The sequence below is a fragment of the Copidosoma floridanum genome, unplaced genomic scaffold (assembly GCF_036245765.1).
Source record: "Copidosoma floridanum isolate Cflo_tuat_1 unplaced genomic scaffold, Cflo_Japanese_pri ptg000004l, whole genome shotgun sequence".
Lineage (NCBI taxonomy): Eukaryota > Metazoa > Arthropoda > Insecta > Hymenoptera > Encyrtidae > Copidosoma > Copidosoma floridanum.
In genome coordinates, this window is record NW_028321881.1 from 37716894 (window position 1) to 37737465 (window position 20572).

Below are 20572 nucleotides of genomic sequence, written 5' to 3' on the forward strand. Positions count from 1 at the left end.
AAATTTCTCTATTTTTCGAACATTTTTTTGACAAAATACGTAAAATTAATAATTTAAGAAGACGAAAATTGTTATAACTGATTACTCTTATAAGAACTAAATATTATTACTAAGTGTCAAGGCATTATCAGTGGCGTGCAGCTTCCCTTATGTGGTGGTACTGGATTTTATTCACGTTCGACTAAACATTAATTATATTTCAAAATGGATCTACAAGTTGTTATTGTAATAAAATAATAAAGAAGTGATCAAGTATTTATAAAAGTGTATACATAGTTATTTGCATATGACAGAAGTTGTTGTTTGAGTTGCTGCATATTTGCTCCCCTCTCACCTCTCCGATCATTTATCCTGCTTACTGTAATGAACGTCCTTGAGTAAACAAATTGCGCGAGTTCCAAAAGAAGGATTGTGATAAAACAAAACGAAATTAAAATTAATCAGTGCATTAGTAGAACCTCATATGCATAAATCATTATTAGAAAAAAAATGAAAAAAATTATAAACTGCTTAAAAAATTTTTGTGAATTATAAAAAAATATTTAAAATTGTTTGAACAATTACTCATGTATTTATTTTAGAAGTAACAGATAAAATAAAATTAAATTTACCATAATTTATATACTATAAAAGCAGCTACTAAAAATCAATTATTTTTTAGTTTTACTATGGAAAGAATTGTTTAGTTACATAAAAAAATAGTTAACTAAATGAATAATTTGTTACTTTATATAATGTATTATCAAACCTCTTTAATAAATACACTGTAAATGAATATCAAAATTAGGGATTAATTACGGACCACGCTATAACAAGAAAAAAGAGGTTAATCTATAACCGGAATCGCTGGTCACAAAGTGAATAGGATGCTCGGCTAGTGTGAAAAGTTCGCTGGTTCGATTCTCGAGGAAAATGTTATACATGTATATATATATATATATATATATATATATATATATATATATATATTTATAATGTATATAATGTATATATATTTATATTACATTTTTTAAATGAAATGACTTTTCACTTAAGTTAGAGTATGGCGTGCAGTTGGCGTGCAGAGCGCGCAGGGGGCTTAGTACTATCAATATATATATTAACAATAATAACCTTTTTTTACTGCATGGACTCTTACGCTTTTTAGTATACAACTTTCTTTTAAATTTACAAATTTTTGTAATTTGACTACTTTAAAAGTTTTTTTTGTTTTCAATTGCATTTTATAACGATTTGCATGATTTCACTTATTTAACAGTTATATAAAATTAACAATAGTACGGGTTCTAGAGCTGTTAAAATCGAAAAAAGTCATGGTCTTTTCCATCATTATAAAATTAATACTCCGTGGTATAGACAGTATCTTTGATCCCTTTAAATTTCAGATTTTCAATGAAATAACCAGAAACAGTTATTATACAAAAACAGTGGGTCGTGGGGCCCACGGATAATGCGAAGCTTCGGTGAGGTTCTTATAAAAAAACTCATTTATTAAACCATAGATTAGGTTGTTGTTGTTTATCATTATTTTAGTAAAAAAAAAAAAAAAAATTTAATCGTGCTAAATTGTTAAAACTTTTGAAGTATACATTTCAGAAAGATGAAAAGTACTAGACTTTCTAACTGTTGTCCTATCAGTGATGTGCTCAGCTCATAACATAACAGTTTTTTCCTGAATTTTAGTATTTTTTAAACACTTTTCTAATGGAACTTTAGAAATATATAATATCGGAAGAAATAAGCTACTAAACTTTATAAGTTTCGTATATGTTGGACGATATTACTGGATATCTTGCTCTTTTTAGTAGCGTTCAGCACAGAATAAAGGTTTTTGCAAACATGTGTTTTTCAAACATTTTTATTAAAAAACTTTTGAAATATGGAATTCCAGGAAATAAAAACTACCCCAATTTGTATCCTCCATGTATAACATAAATAATACTGTATGTTTTATCGTAATCAGCAGCATACAACACGTAATGAGGTATTATTGCGAATTCAAGTATTTTTTGGATATTCTCTAAACAAAACTTTTTAAATAAACAATTCCAGGATATCAAAAGTAGTAGGACTAAAATGTGTTATATAAAGATTTTTTTGTGAATTTTAATATTTTCTTTTTTTTTTAACACTTCTTTAATGCAACTTTCGAAATAGACGATTTTGGATGATAAAAACTACTAAGATTAGTAACTATGTAATATACGATATTACTGTATATCTTGTTATAATCAGTTGCGTAAACGTGGTAACAGAGATTTTTTGCGATTCTTATTACACACGATATTACTATATGTAAAGTGATTATTACTGGCTTTAGCTGGTTATGATAAATTCTGGGAATTTTTTGTTTTTTCGAATATTTTTAAAAATTCTTGGAATTGCATTGTTAAAAAATGTGAAAACTGTTAGAATTTTGATCTTTAGCATGTGCCTAATGACGTTACCAGCTGTGTATAGCTATTGAGTGCATGCAAGTATTTCGTATGGGTTTTCTTTATTGTCCTGGTGTTTTTGTTAATTTTGCTAACAAAGCCTTGTAAATATACAATTGTAAAAACTATTTGAATCCATACTAAACTCTGTGGTACACGATTATACTGTGATGCATGCCATTCTTGATAGCATACGACTTGACACAGAGTTAATAATGCAATTCCCGTTCATTAAGTCTGCTAGCACTAATATCAAAACTATATTTTTGTTACGATGTTTGATAGTACTTTGTTTCATAACATTTATAGGTCAGTATACAGTTCCTTCAAACTTTTTGGGTTATTGTGTTATTGCCATGTCATGGTTTTATCATAAAACTTTCCGTTTTGATGGATTTTATAGTTAACTGGATGGATAAACTTACCTTAATCGATTCTGACTGACCTAAACGCTGTTCTAGGCTTTGTAACATAATGAAATTTTTTAATCCTTGTATCTTTAAAAGGGTGAATTTTTATTATCCCGAAACATGTGGAAGCTTTTTATAATAATCGCTAAAACGTTTCAAATATTTTTTCGCACGCAATGTTGCAAATTTCAGAGTGTACTGCAAGCTATATTCCCTCTATATAGTCTGCTTTCCTGTCAAACACACCAAAAGAAGAATTTAAAAACCATTAATTTGCAAAGGCAGCTGCAAGGGCCTTTTAAAAATTAATAATTAAAGACTTATGTGAAAATTAATATGAATCAAACAAGAGCTGGAAAAACGAAAGTCATAATTATAGAACAGTCTTTTAAAACACCTGTAAATTAAACAAATAGATAGATACGTGTAATTAGAGGACAAGGTGTGATGGGAGTACGGGCTAGGGGCTTTTACGGCTATGAAGAAGACTTAAAATGTAATACCAAATTTAATGTGAAATAATAATAGTACTGAAGGACATAAATTTGGGTAATTCAACCGCAACTGTCTCAGATTCACTTTAAAATTTTTGGTTTTTCGAATTGAACTTTATAAATATTTTATGGCCGATTGTTGCTTGTCAGTATATAAAAAACAATTATCTGTAATAAATTCGCTCCAAATTATTAGAGTCAAAATTTATATAGCTTTTATGATTTTGGGTGGGGCTCAGAACTGACCTATTTATAAAAAAATATGACACAAAGAAGTAGTTTTTTCAGGGATAACGATAAGTATGGACGATGGTAATATTAACTATCTACTAATTAGTATGAGTATTGCTAAGAGAAAGAAAACATTTGATGATAAAACTCGAAGTCCTTCTTGTCCATTTTACTTGTAAGCGTATCTTAAAATTTCTTTACATGTACCAGCTTTGCATAGTTTTTACAACGAGACTTCGAGTTTTATTATCTTTAAATATTAGTGGTAAACCACGTGTTACAAATAATAAGGCAGTTTAAAAAAAATTTATTTCAATCTTCACATCAAATGATATCCAATAAATCATTTGTTTGTTCTTGTTCTGTAAATAAATTATTTACCAATTCTAAATGAAATAGTGATTGATTAAAAAATTAAATGTTTTCTTTCTCTTAGCAATACTCATTCTAATTAGTAGATAGTTAATATTACCATCGTCCATATTTATCGTTATCCCTCAAAAAACTACTTCTTTGAGTCATATTTTCTAGACGAAATGAAAAAATTCCATTTAAAATACCCGAGATTTCGCGCTTGAGGTTTATACATTAGTGAAAAACCATAACTTTCTTCTATAAGTATATTTTACAATTATTTCAATAGTATCCTTGACAATTAGACTATTAAGATTTGTATGTGTATATACAAGAGAAAGAGATTGCCGTTATAGTTATGAATAAAAAAATATACATGGGTGATTTTGCCGTAACTGGCTCAAATCGTGCCTAGAGCTCGTACGACGGTTTGAAACTAATATTAATCATGCTTGCAGTATTAAGACATGTTAAATGTTATGAATTCTCGATGAATTATAGATGTAACCGATTTCTAGTCCCTTTCACGAAAAAAATTGCAAAAATCACCTCAAATGTCAGTTCCGACCCCTGTCAAATACTTAACGTTTCAAACAAAAGACTCTCGCATACCAAAATAAAGCTTTTTTCCAGAATTTTTGCACCAAAATTATAAACTCTAGTTATCATAGATCATATTTATACCGAAATTATACATGCTTTTAGCAAACAAGTGAGAACGTATAATGCATTATTTTTGTCCCTCGATTTATTTGAATATTATGATCAGCTTAGAAATAGCTTTGAAAAACGCTTAATTTAGTTCTACAACGCCCCCTACGGTCATTTTTCGAATTACATACTGGCACTAAAAAATTTCACTGGCCAATGCCGCTAAAAATTAAAATCACCGGGACTGGCGAGTGAATCATTTCTCGTTTTTTGTGTGTACGAATACTTTGGTCAGTTCCGACCCTCCCCTAAAGCAGCCACTAGGTTTACTTGAACAGGTACGTAAACTGTACTTTCTTATACTATTTGGCGATGACAGATACTGTATAAGCGGAAAAATCAGTGTGTCTCGGTCACCGACAATCCGAGAGCTTTAAGGCTCGAAACGTCAGTTCCGACCCCCTGAAATTGATGAAATCAATTGTAGTTAAGTTTCTATACATTTTTAGATTATGAGTCATTGGAAATTCAATTTTTCATCATTGAATATTTATTTTTTACATAAATTTGAGACTTTTTTTGTATGTGTCTCGGTAACAGTGTTTAAAAAAGAACCAAAAAATCAGGATGATAATACATTTAAAAATTTAAATAAAATAGTCAGTGATTTAAATGCATTGAATTTGAGGTGAGGTATCAGAGTACTCAAAGCCACTAAGATCGAAGCTGACTATATTTATTGAGTAAATAAGTCTTTTTCACCAAAAGTCTTAGCAAACTGTACTTTTAAGTCAAATAATAGTAATTAAGTGTAGGAATAAATTAATAGTTCATGAAAAATAATCGGTTAAAGTATTAAATTATTGATAATATTTAAATGAAATGTTAACTCTTACTAGAATTCATGATGAAGAGAACTATTTTTATATAATAAGTTATCGTAGAGAAATTTTTTTTTATGATAGTAAAAATTAAATATTTCGTACGTAGTTGCAGTCTTAATTTTAATTTGAAACTTTAGGATATTAAGTTTTAATTGTAAAAAAAATAATTAACCATTTAAAAATTATTTTATTGGTATGAGCATGTTAAAATGAATCCATACAAACTTTTTTCGAGACTCTTACAGTTAAACAACGAATTTTAAGTATTTTTTAAAAATAGGTCAGTTCTGAGCCCCACCCAAAATCATGAAAGCTATATAAGTTTTGACTCTAACAATTTAGAGCGAATTTATTGTAGATAATTCTTTTTTATATACTGATAAGCAACAATTAGCCATAAAATATTCAGCCTTAAAACAAAATCGAGTAAATCTTTCAATACTTTTGTGAAGTAGGTATGGAATTTCTTACGTTCGAGAGTTAATACAAAGTCAATAAAAAATTTTCCGATAACTATGCATTTTTTAAACAAATAATTCCACGTGCGCACACACTGAAACAAGTACTTACACAGAGATAAAAATTAGATAGTGCAAGTATTTTAATTGGATAAAAACTTTATAAAGTTTATGCAGAATTATTTTTGAATATAAATTGTGTACAAAATTCATACAGAACATTTTTATACATACTATGTATTATTTAATTCAAAAAATTTCACGTTGGTTATTCTTACAAATACTGTCATAATGTCTTTTTCATTTTTTTTTCTTAACACTTTGCCATTTTCAAAACAAAAGTAAAAGTGCTAGTTGATGAAATATTTTGCCTTACTCGCTGGTATTTTTATTTTTTCTGTATCTCGAACCGTTAACAAGGTATAAGGAAAATGAGCTTTAAAATACGATTTCAACATAAATCCACTACTTTAAAATAATTATAACTATTTTATTCGCAGTCGGCAGGCTAAATTACATACAATGTTAAATATGCCCAATTATCGATCTATTTTTTAGTTCAGTAGTTTGTCGATTGGTTTTCATATAAGTAATAAGAATAGAGACCGGGTCGGCGTACTGCGTAGCACAAAGCACAATCCAAAATGTCCCTGACTACTTATCCGAAAGTTAGAGGTTCAATTTACGGAGTAAGAAAAATTTGAAATTTTTTCAAACATATATATTTATACAACACAATCTCACTTTATATGCTATTAAATGTATGTAGACATGTATTGTATGTTGTATATATCAATAGATACGAATATTAAATTATAGTTTGACCGTGTGTGTGCGTGCGCGCGCGCGCGCGTGCGTGTGTGTGTGCAGAGAGAGAGAGAGAGAGAGCGAGAGAGAGAGCAAGAGAGAGAGAGAGAGAGAGAATATAATATAATTTTTTTGAGGCACACTCTTGAAACCAGGATTATTTTGTTTGCAATGTCATATACTACGCAAGTAAAATCGTGAACACAGGTTACAGTGAGGATAACTTTCTCTTTCAGCAATTCACGTGCTGTTATTATATCTATACATATCATTTATATAGATATAATTTTAACATGTAAATCACGGAAAAGGGTGTCACCCTCACTAAACCCCGTGTTCAAAAGTTTTTCCACATAGTACTTGACAGTACGAGTAAAATGAACCCAGTTTCAAGGATGTGCCTCGCAAAAACTTTTTGTTATAAAATGGGGGACATAAACGGGATATTTTAGTGGACTTTAGTCCTCTTTACGAGGAGCATTGAGCATTAAAAGAGCACATGTGAAAATTTACAGAAGTAGTTGCCCGAAAAAGCTGCACCGGCCCGGAATTGAACTAAGATCTCCCTCGTATTGATCCACAACCTAACCGACCGAAATACTACGACCTCCTAGTATATATGTATGTACAATTATAACAGATAAGTATATTGAATGAGCTCGTTGTTGGTTCGGTTAGTATGCTAGCCATTTAAACAACACTGATCAAGGAATCGTGCGTACAATTCCCAGTCGGGGCACTTAGATTTTTTCTAATGGTTCTAGTCGGGTGCCACATTCAGGAAACAGACTTTTAATAATAGTTTGAACATTAAAGTGATAAAAGAAATATGAATAAAAAACGATAGAAAAATTACAGAGTTGTGATAAGTTCTCGATAACCGGTCATGCGTGACCAGGCAGATATAAGAAAAGTATGATTTTTGAATAAAGAACCAAATATAATGATAGCAAAAACGAAATGTATAATGGTTATGTGGTTACGAATACGATGTAAGTTTTTTTAAGGTAGTGGCTAATCCGGTTGTCTGACAGGTTTCACAATACGATGTCAGTAAGATGTAAAAGCGATATTTCAATGAATAAAGGAAAGGAAGATGTACATACCCACAGTAGGTCAGTACACTATAAAAAAAAACCAGTGGACAGTAAGTGCTTGGGTACCCAAGTGTGAAGTTATACTTCTAAAAAATTTTATGGCAAACAATATAATTTCAGGTATAAAAATACCTTGTATGAAACAATATTGTGTTCAAAGATGGCGCAACTATCGTGGAAATTACTATACCGACGTTGATTGGATATAATTTTAATTAATATCTAGTGAATTAACGATTATAAACAATATGTTACAGCACAGTACAATAAAAATAATATATAGGCTAGCCAGTACAAGACTGTGAGCTTTCATCGAGTCTTCCGATGATTTTAGAACAATTTCCTACTGCCTACGCTGATATCTGTCACACTCACATCTATCACATACGATCCCACACTTATTCCTAGTCTATATTAAATACCCAAAATTTAATTAAAAAATCTTCCTGTAGTACAGCTTTTCACTGCACCATTATTTTATACATGTTACAATTGAAAAAATTGATATTTAACATGTAACCTTATGAAAAAATCATGTTAAATGGTGTTTACATGATTTGTAGAAATCTCCTAATTTTTGGGTACAAAAGATCACATTGAGATAAACCTATCGAATTTTCAAATAGACCTACAAGTTGGTTTTTAAATGAGTTTAGAAAGAGGGGATAAAGTGTGCATAAAAGCATATATATGAGTACATACACATGAGTAAAACAATTGCTAGCTTAACTGCACACATTAGCATTCCTCTAACTTCTCTGAACTTTTTCCCCACTAACTATGTGAAGAACGTCCTGAAATAAAAAAATCACTTAAATCACAAATAAAAAAATTGTCCAAGAATAAAACACAATAAAAATTAATTATTGTATTTGTACAGTACAAAAAAATTTTTTTATAATTTTTGAAAATATGAAAAATTATGTAAACAATTATTCATTTCCTGTAATAGTAACAAATTAAATATGTAGGACTCGATATTTATTAATACATTGGAAAGGTGCTCTGCTACAGTATACTAATTTCCAAGTTTTCTAAAAAAACATTACAAAATTATTCCGAATTTTATCAATTAAATAAAATAACTTATTTAAAAATTGTTTATTATTATAATTAATACGTGAACCAAGTAAATGAATACACATTAAATAAGAATTTACAATTAGAAAAAAGTTACAAACTGCACCATAAGATGCAGCAATCGAATTTCAGTAATTGGACTTCTTTGTAACAGAGTGGGTAAGGACCTTGACTAGTGTACAGAAAGTCTTGGGTTCAAATCCTTTTAGAAACTGTTTTTTTTTTTTTAATTGGTTAAAAGAAATAAAATTCATTAAATTAAAAATGTGTGGTTTGGTGATATGATGTAGCGTCATGTGGTGAAGAAGAAACCGGAAGTACGTCACGGGGAGGAGGTAAAGGGGAAGAACCAAGCAAAATTCACTTCCGTCCCGCTTTAACTTTAAGGTCAAAACCCGAAATCGTTGATTTACCCTCGCGCATAACGCGCCTATAGAAGTATAACTTTAAAAAGTATATTAAATCTGAGCTTCTTGCTGGCTCAGTTAGTTAGCGTGTAAGCCATTAAAACAACACAGCTTTTTTTAAAACTTTTTATAATAGTGTTTCGCGTCCAGCTTTCTTGTAGAGGCACTTAGCACTCGAGATTGAGAAGGAATTGGGATGGGATTGGAAGTAGAGGGCCTTAACAACTGCTCCGCATTCGCCCATGACAATTGTCATATGGATCAGAAAAACCCTGGGAAATCTCCTGTAGGAAAAATCTGATCCAGAACAGCCCGGTGTATCTGCCTCATTTCTGACCTGGTGTCTAAGCTGCAGACTCAGAAAACGGGGCAGAAATTTGGCACACCTCCTGCTCACGATGTTGGAAACAGAGAAACAGTCAATTACCCTACGAAGCGAACAGCAGAGGCGAAAACGGCAAGACTTGAACGCTTACCCATCCAAGTACTAACCACGCCAAATGCTGCTGAACCTCGGTGATCGACGTGACTGTAATTCTATCACTGAGCCATCGTGTCGATAAAAAAAAACAACAGCTGAAGAGATCGTAGGTTCGATTCCCAATCAGGGCCGTGCCCTGTAGACTTCTTTTGATGGTTCATGTCGAGTATTGAATCAATGACATCAGCTTCCCGATCAGAAATAGATTAGTGGCTGCCATGAGATAGCATACGGACCGTATACCGACTGCCAGACACTTTCGTCACGGATCGTACGGGACGAGTGATCAGGGGCGTACATAGACAGGGCACGACATCCGTAAGAAATGGCAGCCTTGTAGGCACCGTGTGTGACACGTAGACAGGCATCCAATACACACGCACACGAACACACACACACACACACACACACACATATATATATATATATATATATATATATATATATATATATATATTTGTGTGATTATTGTTAATTTAAGAGTTTGAAGTTAACTATTGTACATTTGATTCTGATGAACTAGTAAACAATCGATTAGATACATATATAATTATATTTTCTGTGAATCTAAGAAAAATCATGAATAAAAAAAAATTAAGTTCTAAGAGTTTTAATGAAATTTAAAATTAAAACTGTATAATGGATGATTAAGTGATAAGGCGGGCCAGTTACCGCAAAATGTAAATGCGATGTATAGGAAATAAAACTAAAAATTGTGAAGAAGAAGGTGAAAATAATTAGAAAAAGAAAATAATATAATTTGAACAAATAGTAAGTGTTTAAACTAAGCATGTAAAACGGCAGAGAAAAACAATACTATTAACATCAGTATTTTTGAGGAAGAAAAAGCAACCTCACTGCAAATGAGAGTATAGTATAGATGATGATTTTGATAACACTTTGAATGTAATTTACATGACAATAATCATGGTAAAGATACATATCGTTTTTTAGAAGTAAGTTCTAAGAATTTATTTCAGTAGTATACTAAATATTGCCTATTGGCACTATTGCTTAACACTGCCCCCTTTAGGACACTGTACGGTTGCCACACTGTACGTCTGCCATAGCCTGTCCATGTACGCCCCTGATCACATGTCTTTAAGTGGCCGTGTCCTGTGCCATGAGTGGTCTAGATAGTGAGTGTATGGGGTCGTACCATGTAACTATTTTTCAGTACATCGACCTATGTTATAACATAGGCCTGCAAAGCAAAAAAAGTTATATGGTACGGACCATGGCACCCATAGAGATAATATAATAGAGGAAGCGAACAAGCCGTGACCGCATACATATGGTGGACAGAGAAAGGAGATTGTGTTGGTCTTGCATCTCTCTCTGCTCTTATCCTGATTGGCTATTTTGAATGCCCTCTTCTGCCTCTAATTCAATATAAATATACCTACTGCTCTACTATGACTACTACTATATACACTGTCAAGCAGCAGCCAATCAATGCAGAGAGCAGAGAGAGATGCAAGACAAAAACAGTCGTCTTCCTCTGTCTACTGACCGTGCGCTTCCACTAACAGAAGAATATAAAGTTCACTTCCTCTATTATATTATCTCTAGGCTGGCACCTTACCCGGTCCACATAGATGCCTTAAAGTAATTTCTAATCGGGTTACGATATGAGGCATAAACCTATAAAAAATAGACAGCTCGTTCTTTGTGCGGCGCTAAAGCACAAGTATAAAGAGACACAATATCGCACACGTATATCTGTCTCTTTTTCACATTACCAACAGTGGGGAGGTTGCATCAGCTGACCTTAGTTTACTGACCTCCAACTTTGGCAATGTGCGAGAGAGAGACAGATATCCACGATTGATGTGTGTCTCTTTCTACTCGTGCTTCAGCACCCTACATAAGAACGAGCAGTCTACACAGGCATGTAAACAAACATTGCTTTTCAGATTCAGACAGTATGAAACATTTCAGATGTTTCCTACATCTGATTCAAAGTAAGCTAGATACTGTCATTAGGGTCCCGTTACAGTATACCATTTTAGTAAAACATTAAAAGGAACATAGACGTACAAAGGATAAACGGCTTATTGATAAGCCCAAACTAGTTAAGTATATGTATCTGAGCCTACGGGCAGTGCTCCCGAAAGTGGCATCTAAAGAGTCCAAAGTAGCGCTAAATTTAAATTGGCTTTATGGAGCAGAACGCAAAAACCCACATAACTCAACATAATTTCTAACATAATAAATAAATAAACCCCAAGCTATAAAACCCAATAACCCAACGCTAATTAACCCAGTAACAAGGAACGCCTACTGGCCACTTTTAAATTTATTGCTTTAAATAATAACAAAACCGCCAATCACCACACAACCCAGGGCACTTACTGGTCGCTTTGTTAATTAATATGATAAATAAAATAACGTAAGCGCTAATCCTCACACAACCCAGGGCACTTACTGGCTGCTTTGTTTATTAATTGGAAAAATAAAATAACACAAGCACCGATCACCACACAACCTAGAGCGCTGACTGGACGCTTTATTTATTAATTAAATAAATAAAATAACACAAGCACCGATCACCACACAACCCGGAGCGCTTACTGGTCACTTTGTTTATTAATATGATAAATAAAATAATGCAAGCACCAATCCCCACACGACCCGGAGCGCTTACTGGCCACTTTGTTTACTGATAAAATAATAAAAATACCACAGATACCACATTTTATTAATTAACACAGTGACCAGTAAGCGCTCTGGGTCATGTGGTGATTGGCGCTTATGTTATTTTATTTATCATATTAATTAACAAAGCGACCAGTGAGCGCTCCGGGTTGTGAGGTACTCGGTGCTTGTGTCATTTTATTAATTTAATTAACAAACAAAGCGGCCAGCAAGCGCTCCGGGTTATGTGGTTATTAGCGCTATTATTATTTTTTTATTTATTTAATAAACAAAGTCGTTAGTTAGCGTCCTAAATTGTGTGGTGATTGGCGGTTTTGTTATTTTATTAGTAAACAAAGCGGCCAGTAAGCACCCCCGGTTGTGTGAGGATGGGCGCTTGCGTTATTTTATTTATCATATTAATAAACAAAGCGGCTAGTGAGCGCTCCGGGTTTTGTGGTGATCGGTGCTTGTGTTATTTAATTCTTTTAATTAATAAACAACGCGGCCAGTAGGCGCTCCAGGTTGTGTGGTGATAGGTGCTTGTGTCATTTTATTTATTTGATTAATAAACAAAGCGGCTAGTCAGCACTACGGGTTGTATGGTGATCGGTGCTCGCGTTATTTTATTTTTTTAATTAATAAACAAAGCGGCCAGTAAGTGCCCTGGGTTGTGTAAGGATTAGCGCATGCGTTATTTTATTTATCATATTAATTAACAAAGCGACAAGTAAGCGCCCTGGGTTGTGTGAGGATTGGCGGTTTTGTTATTCTATTTATTTAATTATTAAACAAAGCGGCTAGTAAGCGCTCTGGGTTGTGTGGTGATCGGTGCTTTTGTTATCATTCAAAGCATTAAATTTAAAAGTGGCCAGTAGGCGTTCCGTGTTACTGGGTTAATTAGCATTGGGTTATTGGGTTTAATAGCTTGGGGGTTTATTTATTTATCTTGTTAGAAATTATGTTGAATTATGTGGGTTTTTGCGTTCTTCTCAATATAGCCAGTTTGAATTTTGCGCTACTTTGGACTTTGGATGCCACTTTCGGGAGCACTGCCCGTGGGCTCAAATTCATATACTTCACAAGTTTTGGTTTATCAAAAAGTAGTCTATCCTTTGTACGTCTATGTTCCTTCTAATGTGTCACTTAAATGAAGTCCTGAAATGGGACCCTAATGACAGTATATAGCTCACTTTTAATCAGATGAAGGAAACATGTGAAATGTTTCATACTGTCTAAATCTGAAAAGCATTGTTTGTTTACATGCCTGAGTCTACATTCCTTATGCGCCATATGATTTAAGGCTTTTAAATTTAAGCTGAAAAAAAATCGTATGATAGAAGTAACTGCTTAAATAGACGAATAGAAAATCCCCTGAAATAAAAAGTTGATGCTCGAAGGGTCGTTTTTGACATTATACGTAATTCAATGCGTAGATTACGATAAAAACACTTAGAACATTGAAAACTCTCTTGGGAGCCGTAAAAACAGCGTCTAAAACTTATTTTGCTAATATCTCGTAAACGGTAGAAGATTGAACGAAAATAAAAATACCGGCGTGTAGAGCGGAAAATTTCCTACCGATTTGGTATTTCACTTTTGTCCGGTCTCGCTGAAAATTTCGAGGTAAAAATTATTGAAGGTTACTTTTTCCTTAATGCTATAGGAGAAAGTGAGACAGGAGATACACTGTGTGTCGAAGCCGATCAGCCGGTGAGTCGTTGAGATGGGGGAGAGGATCGTAGCTATATAGCTATAGCTATATATATATATATATTTTTTTTTTATATTAGAGTGTACTGACCTTAGGATATAGCTATAAATGTATGATTGAGGCGTTTTCAGATCGACTGACGGCTGAAATTTGATTTTTGGCTTTTCAGTTAGAAAATTTCTAAGTCTTATATTGCTTTGATAACGGAAAAAAAAGTGTTTTCCCCAAATTTTTTTTTTTACGTTTTCAACAATTCTTTATCAAATGAACGTAATCAATTTTTTTTTTTTTTTTTTTTTAATTATATTTGCTTATCGCTATAAATTAATTATTTTAAAAGTTACCCTGGAATTGTTGCGTGTACGTGTACTACAGCTTACAAAACTGTTATAAAAGAAATAGTATGTGAAACTGTTTTATTTATTAACAAATTAATTTGTATCAGAAATATATGTAACATCAATACACTATATTAATTGGAGTCAATTACTTTCAAAATTATAGACGCTATTATCTACTGTATGAGGAATGTTATTATCGTGAGGGGAATCGGTATCGTATTCTTGACAATTGACAACTGCCTCAATCGTATCATTAAACAAGTCGTATTCATGGATTCGTTGCCTAATGGTAGAGGCATTCTCGCAACTATCTCCGTTACACATTTTGCATACTCGTGTACAGAGCAAACCTGCTTTTATACACGTGCATTGTTTCGATCGACAATTTGAACGACAAGCGCAGGAAATTTGTTAAGGAAAAAAAGTATATTGTTTATCTAGACACATATAATGAATAAAGAAATAATATACCATTGCAATGCTTACCTGACGCAAGAGTTCATCGGGAGCTGGCGTTTGCGTGGTCATTACGGGGAATAAGATATTTTTTGCGTTTTTCCACCCTTATTGTGTGGGCTCCATTGACTTTAATAATATAATTTTGAAAGTGATTGACTCCCATTAATATAGTGTGTTGATGTTACATGTATTTTTAATACAAATTAATTTGTTAATAAATAAAACAGTTTTACATACTATTTCTTTTATTACAGTTTTGTAAGCTATAGTACACGTGCACGCAACAATTTCAGGGTAATTTTTTAAATAATTAATTCATAGCGATAAGCAAATATAATAATAAAAAAAAAATAAATAAAAAAAATTGATTATGTTCATTTGATACAGAATTGTTGAAAACGTAAAAAAAATAAATTTGGGGGAAACAATTTTTTTTTACGTTATCAATGCAATCGTAGGACTTAAAAATTTTCTGACTGAAAAGCCAAAAATCAAATTTCGGCCGTCAGTCGATCTAAAAACGCTTCAACCAAACATATATAGCTATATTCTAAAGTCAGTATACTCTAAAGTAAAAGAAAAAAAAAAATATATATCTATAGCTAAGGTAAAAGCACCAGTACGTGAACACTTCCTAAAATTGCACCAGTAGATTGAACAGCTTGAATAAACTATTTTCAATTTAAGTGGATAAAAAAAAAAAATGTTTCTGATATCCTTTGATCGTTCTTTAGATAAAACAAAATTTATATTTTAGTAAGTCTTTATACTCAACGAGAAAAAAATTATTTATTTGTGCAACTTGTATGAGGTGGCTTGTGAGACTGTTCAGGTACTGGTACCATTATGTTTTACCTATACCCAGTACTCGAACACATAAAAATGATTGAAATCACTGTTAATCAATAATAATAGTATGTCAAGCCAGTCGTTATAGTTTTCATAATATGTCACCAACGAAATTAGAAAGAAATTTTTCGATTTGGTTACTTGCAATACATAATAAAAATAGAAATCAGTAGAAGGCAGCTAACATAACCTCTCTCCCATTTAATTAACATGGGATGTTCAAGTACTCGGTCAAAAAAACGTATCGGTACCAATACCTGAACACGCTGTTCATCTACTGGGTCATTGGTAAAAAAACTTTAAAATTAATTTATTAATTGTACACATGACCTAGAAAAACTTTTTTGTTTTTTTTTTAAAGGAAAAAATATAAACTTACTGGCGCAATGACTGTTTTGTTGTTATGCAAATCAGAAATTCAATAAAAATGAGAAAACAAAGACTTTCTGGAAAAAGTGTTCACGTACTGGTGCTTTTACCTTATATAGCTCTAATCCTTTCCCCCATCTCAACGACTCTCCGGCTGATCGGCTTCGACACACAGTGTATCTACTGTCTCACTTTCTCCTATAGCATTGAGGAAAAAATACCTTCAATAATTTTTACCTCGAAATTTTCAGCGAGACTGAACAAAAGTAAAATACCAAATCGGTAGAAAATTTTCCGCTCTACAAGCTGGTATTTTTATTTTCGTTCAATCTTCCACCGTTTACGAGATATTAGCAAAATAAGTTTTAAACGCTGTTTTTACGGCTCCCAAGAGAGTTTTCAATGTTCTAAGTGTTTTTATCGTAATCTACGCATCGAATTACGTATAATATCAAAAACGACCCTTCGAGCATCAACTTTTTATTTCAGGGGATTTTCTATTCGTCTAAAAAAATAAAAGTAATTGAAAGGAACTCTTAATAACCGTTTATGCGTGACCGGGGAGAAAATATTATAAATGGGAATAACATCAAAAACAAAGAAAAATGTATATCGTATATAATACATTGTATAAAAAAGACATAACATAATTAATGAATAAAGAAAGTGTATGTGTCCACAGTAAGTCTGTACAGAAGATATACATATATATATATATGTATATAAAACATCCAGAATGCATATAAATAACAGTCAAAACTCAAGGCTATAAGAACACAGAAGTATAGAAATTTGCAAGTTCAACATATTGATTTTTACTAAAAGTTACAACAAATAAATTAACACATCGCATGAATGCATTTGTTGTTAAGAATTTTTAATAGCAAAATGATTAAGAAATAAAATAAATACATTATTAGCACTTTTTTTTATCGCTTTTTTGAACATACTTCTAGGTTATGACGAGCATAAAGTTACTAATATATTTTAAGGGCACACCTTCATTCCCCAGTTATTTGCGATTGCACTAAATTTTACAAATTATTTTACCAAAAATTAACTTTATTCTCTCAAATCTTCAACTCTTAATTCAATATTTATAATCAGGGAATCGAAGTATGTAAGAAAATCCTTGGGTACACTATCATTAAAAAAATAGCTATAAGAACCCTTTGAGTGATAACTACTCAAATTTAACAGTAAAATACATGATTTAAGTAACACATGCACCATATAAGACACCTCTTCATATTAAATGAGAAACATATTGAAGAGACGTTTAAGTACGTACTTGTATTATTTGTAATGTACAATAAAGCAATCATAAAAGAGAGGGAAACCCACATGGAGAATTAGAGATAACATAAGTATGTGCAGCAGTAAACAAAAAATGCGAATTAAGAAAATGTAAATATTGTATAAGTACTATAGGGGTTACGAAATCATTACTCATCTTAGGTAGTAGATAATTATATTTAACTCACAATGATGTGAACACCTTCCTTGGTAACAACAGACAGCCTGCCATCTTCAGACCACTTGATTGCAAAAGTCTTAACGACAAGCGGGCTTAGGGAGCGCGTAAAAAACTGTCTCGCCTCCATGACGAGGGATTACTTAAAAATTAGGTAAATCACATATTCCAATGCCCAGTGTACCTAATTATTTTTTTTTACCAGTGAATTAAAAAAGGTTCCTATTTGTTCTGTGCAGTAAGCAAAATCCATAACCATACAAAAACTCATAGAGACCATAAGCAATCAAGCAACTCGAGCACATATATATGAAATTCATATTTTCGTGGTAGATAATAAGATAATACACACGGTGACACGGTGTAAGGGTGCCTGTACGTGGAAGACCTGCTGTTTGGCAACTTCCCGTCAAAGCTCTCTCGCTCTCTGGTCTCTGGTCTCATGAGAGTGAGAGAGAGGTTAAATGTGGTCACGTGATAAACCTACCGTACAGGCACCCTAAGATAAGACAGGTGGTTGATAATACGATTACCCGGGCTCCAACTCCAACCTCCAACGGGTTGCAGTTTTGTAGCAGTACCGCTCACACTCGTCAGATGGCGTATAAGTAAGAAAGGTATGGCGATCAAGTGATGCCATGATAAGAGAGAAAAGATTATTTGATGTTTCGTCCCGGGAGCACGCCAGGACTCATCAGTAAGGCTAATGACGTGCTCCCTGCCTTAGACACCTATATCGGTGGGGATACCCTGGCTCAATCTTAAACGCCCTTATATATTAACCAACATGAAATCCGGGCACTTGCGAGAAGGTCGAGTGACATGGTTAGACGCCTAGACTTGTGAAGTTGGCGCCCGTAAATATTAAATATTAATATTTTGCACCTATTTAGGGCTTAAACAATTCCTCCTTACTTGCGGATTTATCCTCCACTTGAATTTTTATTTGCGGATCAATAGTTTGCGAGATATTTGCAAAATAAAAAGTCGAAAATGCGCGCGGCGCTAAAGTATAAAAAACTTTGTTTTAAGTGCTAAATTGGGTTAAAATCCAATTCTACCTGTACAATTCGATTCCTCCTCATTTGCGGATTACGGGGGTATATAAATTAATGTAATTAAATGTCACAAAGTTTGTAAATAATGAATTTAATTATTGAGTGAGAGAATCTAGTAACTTTTGTCTAGTGACTTTTGGTCCAGTGCACCGTTCCTGTTGTTCGGTACATGTCGTTTCCTCCGTACTGCGGGTTTTACAAAATATTCATCAGAATAGAAAACTTTAGTAGGTATTAATCTATTAATTATTAGTTATAAGTTATTCAGCTTTTGAGTCAATACACACACACACACATACATTACATACTTGAAACTCAAAGAAAATATTATTTGTCAATAGATACAGATTTTTCATCTTGAGAATCTAATATCTGGAATCTATTGTGGCAAACACTGTGGACTAATATTTATTCATTACGCGCGAAATTTTAATATTTGTTGTTATTCAAGAAACAAATAACAACACAACTAAAAAGTAGCAGTACAGCTATCATTACAATACAAGCCACAGCTAAGTAAGCACACAAGTCATAATTTTGTTTGGACAAGTTTTAGAAAACAGCTCAAGCTCTCAAGCATTCAAATTTCACGCGTAAATGATCAATCAGGCGAATTGAAGATCAAGTTACCGACCAGTGGAAACGGATAAAAGTGACACAGGCTGTGTTCGCCTAAGGCTCTGTTTGTTATTAAGTCTGTTAAGGTCACGTGATCATTTATCATAAGTGCGAGGGAGACAGCATGATGTCACCGTCTCACTCGCACTTATCATAAATGATCACGTGACCTTAACATACTACAAACGGAGCCTATGCAAACACAGCCCCAGTAATAAATTTAAAAGTACTCAATTTTAAAAAATGTTTATTAAATGGGTTTACTCTAGATTGCATAGTCATCGAAAAATGTGTTTGTGTGTGTGTATTTACCCAAAGGCTGAATAACTAATAACTAATAATTAATAGATTAATACCTACTAAAGTTTTCTATTCTAATAAATATTTTGTAGAACCCGCTGTACGGAGGAAACGACATGTACCGAACAACAGGAACGGTGCACTGGACCAAAAGTCACTAAACAAAAGTTACTAGATTCTCTCACTCAATAATTAAATTCATTATTTACAAACTTTGTGACATTTAATTACATTAATTTATATACCTCCGTAATCCGCAAATGAGGAGAAATCGAATCGTACAGGTAGAATTGGATTTTAACCCAATTTAGCACTTAAAACAAAGTTTTTTATACTTCAGCGCCGCGCCCATTTTCGACTTTTTATTTTGCAAATATCTCGCAAACTATTGATCCGCAAATAAAAATTCAAGTGGAGGATAAATCCGCAAGTAAGGAGGAATCGTTTAAGCCCTGAATGGGTGCAAAATATTAATATTTAATATTTACGGGCGCCAACTTCACAAGTCTCACTCGTAAGTGTGCAAGGGATTCACTGCCCTCGTCTTCTCTCTCTTTCTACGCTAGCCTCACTGCCCCAGCTACTTTACCCGAGTAGAAATTGAAAGAGGGCGAAAACTGGGCCCAAGCTTGGCTGCCACGCCGCCCACCTTGGTCGCAGCTTGGCACTTGGCACCTGACTTGGCCTCCAGTGGATTTGTAATACGGCGCTGACTTGGGCGCAACTTGGCCTGACATGGCATGACATGGCATGATTTTCGCTCAGTAATCGCCCACTTTTGGCTGCACTGATATTAGATGCATATTAGCATGTAAGTTTGTATACATATCCATGTGTGTCTGCGCGCGCGTATGTTATACTATTTATATACTTATGCATATATACATCTCTATATTATACTGCTCTGCAGACGAAAGTGGGCGATTACTGGGTGAAAGTCAGGCCAAGCTGTGCCTAAGTCAGC

At 33.1% G+C, this 20572-nt stretch overlaps 1 protein-coding gene across 1 annotated transcript in view; it reads right to left on the reverse strand.

The window, feature by feature from the left end:
• Nucleotides 1-18045, reverse strand: part of LOC106640507 (uncharacterized) — a 66341-nt gene extending 48296 nt beyond the window's left edge. Inside the window, exon 1 of the mRNA XM_014354577.2 lies at nucleotides 17643-18045. Within this exon, the coding sequence (XP_014210063.2) occupies nucleotides 17643-17762 (120 nt within the window). The 5' untranslated portion in view covers nucleotides 17763-18045. The remainder of the gene's footprint in view (nucleotides 1-17642) is intronic.
• Nucleotides 18046-20572: the final 2527 nt, after the last annotated feature.